General features: G+C 48.3%; 1 protein-coding gene across 2 annotated transcripts in view; it reads left to right on the top strand.

Moving 5' to 3' along the window:
* The window catches only part of TBXAS1 (thromboxane A synthase 1), a 170,085-nt gene extending 159,510 nt beyond the window's left edge, over positions 1-10,575 (top strand). For both annotated transcript variants that reach the window (XM_053609040.1, XM_053609041.1), the window contains 3 exons: positions 5,516-5,653; positions 7,815-7,977; positions 10,289-10,575. In XM_053609040.1, coding sequence (XP_053465015.1) covers positions 5,516-5,653; positions 7,815-7,977; positions 10,289-10,363 — 376 coding nt within the window. In that variant the 3' untranslated portion in view covers positions 10,364-10,575. The remainder of the gene's footprint in view (positions 1-5,515; positions 5,654-7,814; positions 7,978-10,288) is intronic.
* The last annotated feature ends 684 nt before the right edge of the window (positions 10,576-11,259 follow it).

The raw sequence follows: 11,259 nt of genomic DNA on the forward strand, positions 1-11,259 counted from the left end.
TAGGGGACTGTCTGAGGACTGGGAGCTCCTCCCTGCCACCCAGCAGCCTCACCTGTCACATCCTGGGGCTCAAACACGACGCGCCACCAAGGATGTTGGCCTCACTTGTTCCTCCCTGCCATCCTCCCTGGCACTGTGAGCTGAGCTACACTTATTATTTTCTTGGACCCATTCCCACCACATCACAACATTTCACTGAGGTACTGGCAGTCACACCAATTTATAAGTACTGTGACAGCAGGAATCAAATCCCAAACAAGGCACCTCCCCAGAAAAGAGCATTTTAATTCAGGTCCCCAGACCCTTAGAGAAGGTGAAGTGATGTAGATTTCGGGTTCTGCAAGTGGAAGCTGTGCACAGCACCAACTATACAGTATACAATCCACTCAGCAGGTCTGTGAGTTCATATTCCATATGAACCACACGGAGATAGCTTTTACAATTTTTAAAGAGAAAATGTAGGTGATCTGAGGGTATCTCAAAATATTTCAAACTAAAAACATTACAAATAGTGTGATTGTGGATATTGTCCAAATGTTCAAGTCCAGAAGCAAAGAGAAAGTTCCAGTGGTGTGATTCAAATTGCATTGTCCTCAAGCACCCAGGGTTGCAGTTGCTTGATGGGGGAGCAGGCTAGTAATTCAGGGGCTCTCCACACCCTCTCCTGACACCAGCATTAAGTGCTGGTGCTTGTCTGGGTGCAGTGGCTCACTCCTGCAACCCCACTGTTCTGACAGGCCAAGGCAGGAGGACTGGAGTTCAAGCACAGCCCGGGCAACATAGTAAGACTCCAACTCTACAAACAATTTTAAAAATTAGCTAGATGACAGCTATGATTTAATAAAAAAAAAAAAATTAGCTAGATGTGGTGGTAAAGACTTGCAATCCCAGGTACTTGGGAGGTTGAGGCAGGAGGATCACTTGATCCCAGGAGTTCTTCAGTGAGCTATGATACCACCACTGTACTCTAGGCTGCGTGACAGAGCAAGACACTGTCTCTAAAACAATCTTAAAAAAAAAAAATAGAAAAAAAAAAAAAGAACTGCTGTTCCAGCCCTTCCCTAATTTCCTTGGGAACCTCAAGCCAATGTCACTCAGTCTTTTTTTTTTCATGATTTATATCCAGCTTCCTTCCATGAGGACTGTGGGCAGCTGGTATACATGTTAAAATGAAGTTCAAAACAAAGCATTCAGGGATCAAACAGAACAATGGCTGGCTACAGGAGAGAAGCCTTTACTGGGCCCCAGAGATGGCCAATAGCTGGGGTCAGGCCTGGGCTTGGTGGCCAGGGCTCCTGGCAGACGGGGAAACCAGCTGAGCTGAACAGCTGTGTCCTCCAGGGGGAGGGAAGTATATAAACCGATCAAAGGACACATTATTGCCTGGATCTAAACTCAATCAAGAATTCATCACGTGAGACAGAATAGACGACATGTTAAGTCACAAAGGGGACAGACTAAAAAAATAAATAAATAAATAAACAGTGGACGGGTTCTTCAGCAAATGCTGTGGCCCATTAGAAATAGCAAATTACAAGAGGAAACTGGAGTAGGAGTTGCTCTGGAGACCCAGATGCTGGTGATCTCAGGACAGAAGTAGAGACTCTGGACCAATTGGCTCAAATTCCCTCCTAAAGGTGCACACAGTGTCCTGCGCCCAGAAAACACCAAACAAATTGCCCTTGCTCTACTGCGTGGTCCTGGGGGAGCTCTGCACTGCTTGGCGTGTTTCCTCCCCCAGGTTAAGTAGGGACACACACCTGCTCTGCTTGCCCCCAGGAGCAGCTGAGGCCCTGCGGGTAGTGTGTGAGCAAACCCAATGTCGTCTGGGCCACGTGCAGTACAGGTGTGGGGCGAGGGGCCAGAGGCGCTGGGCGTCCAGCTAAGGTCCTCACACCTGTCCACATTTTCTTCCCACGGCTTAGCCAGCTTCTGTCAGCAAACACAAGAAACAGGAGAGACAAAGAGGCATGATTCTCACCCAGGGAAGAGGATGGTCCACATCTGCCCAAAGGACGTGAGAGGGAGCACAGGGAGAGTGAGCATTTGATTTGATTTGATTATTTTCTCTCATAAAAGCATGTTGACTTTTCCCAAGCACCAGCACAACTTGACTTATCTATACAAGAAACTCAGAACAGCCCTTCTGGAAAACATAACACGTCTCAAGTGTGAGTGATGTGAGTCGGCTTCCGCACTGCACAGTAGCAGATGTTGCTGGCCTCTCCTGGGGCCTGGTCGAGCTGGACAGGAGGCCCAGCAGCACAGAGAAGGGAAGGTCTATTTTCCTGCTTCCCAGGTCCTGTATCCAAGTCCAAGCTGTTTCCAGTAAAGATGAAAAAGCAGGAGTCAGGGAACACCCTTATCTGACCCTATTTGGAATTAGGGATGCAGATATCACAGCCCCATCTGCCTGTCCCGGCTTCAGTGCTGCTGTTGGCCACTGGCATAAAGTAATTGCATTCATCACTTAGGGTCTGATGGGGTCCTGCTGCCCTGGTCTGTCACTCTTCCTGACTGTTTATGGGAAAGGCTCAGAACACAAACATGAATGTGGTCAGGAGTCCCAGGTTGTTCTTAATATTTTTTATAAGCAGGAGCAGGGTATGACTATAATTAGTGTAATGACTGTATTTCTCTAAGATATTTAGAGAAGCCCAATCCTATATATAACTTGAAGTAAAAACCAGTATAGAATCATTTTCAATGTTTATATTACCAAAAGAACATGTTTATACTTTTAAAAAAAACTCAACATTCTAGCTCAGATAACAGAGCAAAACCCTGTCTCAAAAATAAATACATACGGGCGGCGCCTGTGGCTCAGTCAGTGGGGCGCCGGCCCCATATACCGAGGGTGGCGGGTTCAGGCCCGGCCCCGGCTGAACTGCAACCAAAAAATAGCCGGGCATTGTGGTGGGTGCCTGTAGTCCCAGCTACTCGAGAGGCTGAGGCAGGAGAATCGCTTAAGCCCAGGAGTTGGAGGTTGCTGTGAGCTGTGTGATGCCATGGCACTCTACCGAGGGCCATAAAGTGAGACTCTGTCTCTACAAAAAAAAAAAAAAAAAAATACATACATAAATAAATATATAATTGTTTAGAATCCTAACCAATGCAGAAGAATACAAACAAAAAGAACTCCTGGGCCCCCAGCCATCCTCTAGGCCAGTGCTGTCCCCTAGAGGAGATAATGGTGCAAGCTTAGGCATTCTTCCAGTTTTCTGTTCACAGGCAGAACACAAGGTCTATCCTTTAAATATAAATAATTCATAAAAGAAATTATACCATTGGGTAAAATAAACAATCTTGGTCAGACGCTTTCCTCTCTAACAGAAGAGGCTGTCCGTGGTGATACTGACCTAAATTTCCTTTAGGTAAAACCTCACCAGGACTCACCCAGAGAATCAAATTATATAGACACAGAGTAGAATGGTGGTTTCCAGCGCCTTAGGTGGGGTGAGGGAGACAACTGGGAATTAGTGTTTAACAGGCACAGAATTTCAGTTGAGGAAGATGAAAAAGTTCTGGAGACGGATGGTGGTGATGGTTGCACAGCAATGTATGAACTTAATGCCATAGAACTGTGCACTTCAAATGGTCAAAATGGGAAATGTTATGTTACATACATTTTATCTCAATAAAATAAGAAACAAACAAATAGACAGATAAATCCAACCTCACCAGGACCAATTCTGGCATTAAAACATTTCAGAATTATTATTAATGATGCTGTCCTGGTCAGACGCCCTCATGCCCTATTGTTACAGATTTAACTCTCAGAGAACTTTCCATCTGCTCTAGGCACTTGAGGGTGGTATGGTCACCGGCAGGATGGGAGTCTGTGTGTAGGGGGTGCGCGCACTCCCCTCAGGATTCCAGCCATGTTGGGATGTGGCTTTTCCTACACAGGGAAGGTAACTCAAGGCCATGACCGGCATCACCTCCCAGTGCTCATGTTGCCTGAGGTCTGGCAGGTGAGTAGGGTGGGAGGTGGCTTTGTCTCCTTATGTGGGCGAGATCTGTAAGAAGTGGGGTGACGCTAAATCAGAGAGGAACTTCTCAACCCTAGCACTATAGTCACAGCAGTCTCGGGGGCTGGGAGGCAGTGCGAGAGAGCGATGAAGAAGCGACTATTTGCTGTCACTTTGCTCTTGTCCTAAAAGGCTCTGTCTCATCTTTAAAACGCTAAGTAAACTATGACCAGAACACTCGGGAGCTTGTGCTAGACACCAAAAGTCCAAAAGCCTACATTTTTGTATCCTAAATTGAGGAAAAGGGTTCTTTGGCTCCCCACCCCTAATTCTGTTTGTGGAAGGTTGCAGGTCTGTCCCTCAAACGTGCTCAAGAGTGAGCACGTTTGAGGGACAGAAACTCTGAGAGAGCAGGGCAGGAAGTGTACAGTTTGGAGTCAGGGCTGAAGAGGTTTAAGGTAGGTTTTCCATGGCAGGAAATGGAAATTGGGCAAAATTCATGACATAATGGTCTAGAAACTAGTGGGTACACATAGGCGAGTTGAAGGGACACTTGCCAGGCACAGCTGCTGTCTGGTAAGTGAATCTCTCGCACAAATGAGCAACCCATTGTCTTGATAGGAAAGTTGTTTGCTCAGATGTTATTAGTTTGCATTAATTTCCTGAAGCAAACAGTGATGTTATTTCTTAACAGTGATTAGTTTTAGAGTCTTGTCTTCCTGGGCAAGAACTTGCTGGAACAGACAGTAAGTCACATGGACATAGGTGGTCTCAATACTCAGTCCTGAGAGTTGAATTATATTCCTACAGGTAGACTCCATTCTTGGCAGACTGAGGAGCCACAGCCACCAAGACGAGGCTTAGGGGAGATGTGGTTGGTTTTCGAGTGACAAGGAATAGAGAACTGCTCATGTTTTGTTGAGTCGTGGGTGTTTGTTATAAGAAATTGTGGTGAGATAAGGAACCAAGAGCGGCCATCAGAGACGGGCCTCATGAAGGAGACCTGAGCTGGGAAACTGGATGGTGGTTCCAAAGCCACCCCCTCGGCAGTCAGACTGGGGGTGAGGCCTGGACAGCACTGAAGCCCGAGTGCAACTTCACTGTGCAAACACTGAGGGCAGCAGCCAGACAGCCGGGCTGGCCAGTGACACAGAAGAGGGAGCAAGGGGGTGTGGGGTGCACCCATTTACAGAGGCTTGACTGTGAATGGGAAGGTAAGGGAGGCGGCAGCCAGGGAACAACCCTGCAAGATCCTCCCAGAAATAGGCCCCTCCACGCACCATTGCTCCTCAACACCAGGTGCGGGGAGGAGTGCATTTTCACCAAGGGCCAAGCACATTTGAAGAAACCAGGGACTAACTGTAGGCTCCTGGGCAGTGAGGGGCAATGTGAGGAAGCACCACCCCCTCCTGGGTCACCCTGGGCCCCTGTCCCCCAGCCTTGTTCACACACCATGCCTGCACAGCTGCAGACTCGGACCCCTCCTGCGCGGCACTCCCCAAGCCCTCCTCTGGACTCACTCTGCATCCCCATGTCACCCACAGGTTCACGCGGGAGGCGGCTCAGGACTGTGAGGTGCTAGGGCAGCATATCCCTGCAGGCACTGTGCTGGAGATGGCTGTGGGTGCCCTGCACCACGACCCCGAGCACTGGCCAAGCCCAGAGATCTTCAACCCTGAGAGGTGAGTGCTACCCCTATTCGATGGCCCTGGAGCAGTGGTTCTCAACCTCCCTTCATCAACCTTCAAATGCCAGATGTATTTTCACTGTTACAAAGGGGTCGTGACCCACAGGTTGAGAACCGCTATGCCTGGAGGGATACTGAGTGTGTAGAGTAGACATTTAGCAATGGAGCCCTAAGCTGGGAGGCACAGACTGAGCAGAGTTGTTCCCAAACCGTCAAAAAATTATAGTAATTTAGATTGATGTTAGCAAGGCTTAATTTCCAAAGGGAATAACTGTACTATTTTAAAAAGCTCCAAAAGGAATCCAGAGATTTAGCCTTTTAGCAGCACTGCATGCAAGATATAAGGCAATTCAAAGGTTGTCTTCTGTTGGTTCAAGACAGGACATAAGACACAGGGTTGTATTTTGGGTGTGCACTGGTAAGTAACAACACATTTCCTTGTTTAAAAAATTAGTGGCTTTCTGGCTCGGTGCCCATAGCTCAGTGGTTAGGGCGCTGGCCACATACACCGAGGCAGGCAGGTTTGAACCCAGCCCAGACCTGCTAAACAACAATGACAACTGCAACAAAAAAAATAGCTGGGTGTTGTGGCAGGCACCTGTAATCCCAGCTATTAGGGAGGCTGAGGCAAGAGAATTGCTGAAGCCCAAGAGTTTAAGGTGGCTGTGAGCTGTGACGCCACAGCAATCTACCGAGAGTGACATAGTGAGACACTGTCTCAAAAAAATAAATTAAATTAAATTAATTAATAAAAATTAAAAAATGGTGGCTTTCGGGACACAATTAGAAGAGGGACTTTACCTAACAAATGCAATCATCGTAACCTGGTTCTTTGTACCCTCAATGAATCCCCAACAATAAAAAAAAAAAAAAAAAAAATGGTGGCTTTGGCCAGGCACAGTGGCTCATACCTTTAATCTTAACACGCTGAGAGGCCGCGGTAGATTCCTTGAGCTCAGGAGTTGGAGACCAGCCTCAGCAAGAGCAAGACTCCATCTCTATTAAAAAATAGAAAAATTGGCTGGGCGTAGTAATGGGCACCTGTGGACCCAGCTACTTGGGAAGTTGAGGCAGGAGGATCACTTGAACCCATGAGTTTGAGATCGCTGTGAGCAAGCCTGATGCCATAGCACTCTAGCCTGGGCAACAGAGTGGGACTCTCTGTCTCAAAAAAAAGAAAAGAAAAATTGGCAGCTTTGCCGAAACAGTAGTATCAGCTAAATTTCTCCACCACTCTAAATTTATGAGATCTCGTAGTAGACCTTCCTTTCACCTCCATGGATTTGGTGATTGGATTTGGTCCATTGTCTAATTTCATTTCTGGGCTTTTGGATTGGAAATGCCTGAGCAGGTATCCCCTGTCCCAGTCCTCATCAGAACGGGTCAATGTCCCTTCCCTGTATGATCTGACAAGGGCAGGGCTGGCCAGGCAGCAGTGGTGCTTGCACCTTTAATGGCTCCAACTGAACTCATCCCTGCTCTATAGCCCAGTCACTGGGAAAATGTGGGCAGAGGGAGGCTAGGTGATTAGCATTCCCTTGCCAGCTGCTCCTGAAAATACAGCAGCAATGAAGTACAGCGGTAGTAAGTGTCCCCTGAGCACTTGTGACAGGAAAATGCTGCAATTTGGTAACAGACTTAGCAGCTCCGAGGAAAGGCCTCCAGCCCCTCAAAATGCTGCAGCTTCTGGGAAGTGGCTGCCAGTGTGTTTTGAGACACTGGGGGGAAATAGCAGTACATGGCCTCCAAGGAGGAATGGTAGGTGCCAAGATGCCTGGGACTGTGCTTAGGAAGTTGGTTGCAATGGCTGGGTATTCTGGATGAGAAGGGGTGTAGCCAGGTGGCCCTGGCCCTGGTGAGGGCTGTGATCACCATGCCCTGGGCATGGGGTGCCCCAGGTTGGTTAGACCCTGACTCTGGGTGTTGATGAGCCTGGGGGTGCGATATCAACACCCTGACTTCACAAGGAGAGGCAGGAGGGTGCTGTTGACAGTCTGATGATTCTCTGAATTCAGCAGTGCCTGGGGCTATGCAAGATAGCAGTGGGAGTGGGGACTCTGCCAGGGGCTATACCCTCCTGGAGGAAGGTGTCAGATGAAGCTGCAGAGGGAAGGGAGCAGGTGTCCTGGGCCAGCCCTGACCACTTACACCTTCAGGTTCACAGATGAGGCACAGCAGCAGCGGCAGCCTTTCACGTACCTGCCCTTTGGGGCTGGGCCCCGGAGCTGCCTCGGGGTGAGGCTGGGGCTGCTGGAGGTCAAGCTGACACTGCTCCACGTCCTGAGCAAGTTCCGGTTCCAGGTCTGCCCCGAGACTCAGGTGAGGCCCAGTGCTCTGGGGCAGGGGGTGGTCACTGGGCCAGCCTGGGGTGGCATCGCCTGGGGTGGCAGTGAACTTGAGTGAGCGAAGTCCTCAGTTTATTGATCTGTAAAAGAGGGATGATAATAGTAACAACACCCCCCACCCGTTAATGTCGTGTGAGAGTTAGGCGAGTTACCCATGTGCTCAGGGAAGTACCTGGCATGCCAGGGGGCTTGCTTACAGCAATCTTGCAGAGGGCATTAATATTCCCATTCTTCAGATTAGGAACCAAAGTTCAAAAAGGTTAAGTAACTTGCCTGAGGTCACACACAACTGGACTGCAGCCTCTGTAAGAGTGGGGACGCAGCCTGACATTTGTACTGTGGGACCCTCCGGCATCTAGCTTAGTGCCAGGCACGTTCCAGGTGCTCACTCATTCATTCAACAAATGTTAATGGATGAATAGCCAGAGGGTAAAGAAATGGTATTCTCATCCAGATCTTGCTCACTCCCAAGCCCTCCTGCTTTCCTCTACATCCTGCTGCCTCTCCACACAATGTCATCTGGGTCCCACCTCAGGGAGCCACCTGCACAGCTGCACACCTAGACAGGAGGGCCTGAGGAGACAGATGATAAGGACACAGTGACAGAGAGTGACAACTCTAGATTCAGAAATTGGCCGTGCCTCTGACAGAGAAACTGGGACTGGCTGTGGGTCCTGGAAGAATAATGAGCTTGGTTGGGGAACACAACAATTGAGCAAATGCTAGTGAAAACGTCCACAGAGGTGTGGTGGGGGAGGGCAAGTTGACAGCACAAAGCCACAGTAGGAGAGAGCAGGCAGCAGAGAAAGGAGCACTGTCTCTCTGGTATTCCATGTGTTAGGACTTCCTTTGGGGGTTGGTCTCCTTTCCCCTTGATTTTGACATATGGCACAGCAGCTAGACCAGTGTCCCAAATGCTGCTTATAACTGCCACTCCCCAGCTCAGAACCCAGCTGTGAGTCCCTGGGCCTGCTGGGTCCAGGAAGAAGTCATTCAGAATTCCAGTCGGGGCTGAGCCCACTCTTAAGTTCTCCACCCCAAATTCCCACTCCCAGAAAGTTCCTCAGCCTCCTCCAGATCTGCTCAGGCTGCAGACATCCACCTGGGATGTCCTCCATCCTGTTCTCCAGCCTCCCGTCTAATCCCACGCTCTATGTTCTTCTTTGGCCCCACTCACACATCTCCCATTCCTAGCTCAGAACTGGGCCTAAAGCAAGCTTGTGGCTTGTGGCTATGAACTAAAGGATGGCCAGGCTAGGAGTGAGCAAGGACCCGTCCCCAGTTGGACCACTATAGGCAAGTTCCTCCAGGAAGCCCTCCATGACTGTGCCAGCCCAAACTGCCCTCTCCTTTTCTGAACTCCTGTGGTATTTCAGATTCATCTGGAATTAGCCACTTGTTAATATTCACATTTTAATTATAATCAAATCAAAGAAAAAAACTCAGTCTCTGATTTGCACTGACCACATTGCAAGTTTTCAAGGCATAGGTCTATACCTTCTTGTTTCTTGGGCATTTTAACTCACCTCTCATCCCACAGCCCTCAAAGGCATCCGGAACAGCCTGCAGGCCCCACATTAAGGCTCTAGAGATTCTTTGCTACGAAGGGTTCACATTAGCTGTGGAATCATCATTTTACACACAGCTCCAGGGGAAACCCAGCTTCTTGAGGCTTTGGCTTTTCTTCGAAGCCTGCAGTCTGCCATCAACTCTGCCTTTGAAGTTGGACACAGGAAAGTTTTCTGGACGTCAGCAAGGCCAGATCATAGTATGCGTGAGCAGGAAACTGCACCAACCCACTCTCCTCAGTTACCGGGCTGGCACTGGGAAGCAGAGTGAGGAGGGAGCAGCAGGGAGGGTTAGAGTGGTTGAAAGTCAGATTTGAGGGCTTTGCTCTCCATGCCAGTTATGTGACTGTGGACAAGTTGCGTGGCCTTCTTGAACCTCCATTCTTCATTTGCAGGGTGAGATGCTACCTCTTACCCAGGCTCATGAGGTAGATAAATGCAGGACCAAACACACTCTTCTCCTGGGCATTTCATTAACATAGGAAAGGGGGTGTTAATGTTATTCATTAACAATATGCTTCCAGATGTGTCAGTCCCCAGAGGGTAGCTTCCTTGGGTTTTCCAGTAACTGTAGTCCAACTGGGGACAGTTCCTTGCTCACTCCTAGCCTGGTCATCCTTTAGTTCAAAGCCAAATTTCTACAAGCCTGCCTCAGGCCCCAGTCTGAGGCATAGATAAGGTTAACTTAGACACATATTTTAATTTCTTCTATTTTAGGTGCCGCTGCAGCTAGAATCCAAATCTGCCCTAGGTCCAAAAAACGGTGTCTATGTCAAGATCGTGCCCCGCTGACTCAGAAGACTGCCAGGGGAGGGAGGGGCATCTTGTGGCTGTGATACTTGTGAGTCATTGTTGTATCCAGTTCCAAAGAACCCTGACATGGAAATTCAGATTTGGAGGAAAAGAAGTCAGCAAAGTGATTAAGAGAGAACCTGGCATGCAAGTATAAAAAAGGTTATTTATGTAACATTTCCTAAATGCTCAATAAACTTTGGTTGCACTTAGTTATGACATTACCAGAAACATGAGGTTTTAAAGGAATTTGTGCCTCAGGTTGGAAGGAATCTATAGTGCAAGGGGACACTAGGACACTCAGATAAGCCTGTCCTGATGGCCCCAGTTGGTGGCTTTTTCTGTTTCTTGTGCACTGTCTTAGAGAATGACATTCATCTGAAGTTCAAACTCAGAAGTGGTTTTAAAACTTTATATTTGATTTTCCTAGGTAGATTAGTAACAAGTTTATGTAAGTTTCAATAGGCAGAAAAATTATATAGGCTGAAGTTTAAATGTTCTCTCTCTCTCAAAGAGCACTATAACTTTTTTTAACTTTGATCAAGGAGAGGTGAATTTTAGTAAGAATAATTATTGCACAGCTGAGCACTTGCAAATCAAAGACCAGATCTGCCACCAGCAGCTGTGTGGTTGAGGTGGAACTTTCCATCTCCACCTCCTGTGCCTCACTTTCTTCTCTGTGACACAGGGAAGGTAGCCTAGGACAGAGACCTGTTCCTCTGTTCTTTGACCTCAGAGCAACATTAAGGGGCAAAATGTTACATGCAGAAAATCTCAGTCGGAATCTTTGAGCCCTTTGGGGGACACCCAAGTGCTGACACTGCACCTTTAGAAAACATTGGCTGTTTCAGATTCTGCAGTCACTGCTGTGGGGGCTGCCCTGTTCGGTCCTCCCC

This window comes from Nycticebus coucang, chromosome 11 (assembly GCF_027406575.1).
Source record: "Nycticebus coucang isolate mNycCou1 chromosome 11, mNycCou1.pri, whole genome shotgun sequence".
In the NCBI taxonomy this organism is placed as follows: domain Eukaryota; kingdom Metazoa; phylum Chordata; class Mammalia; order Primates; family Lorisidae; genus Nycticebus; species Nycticebus coucang.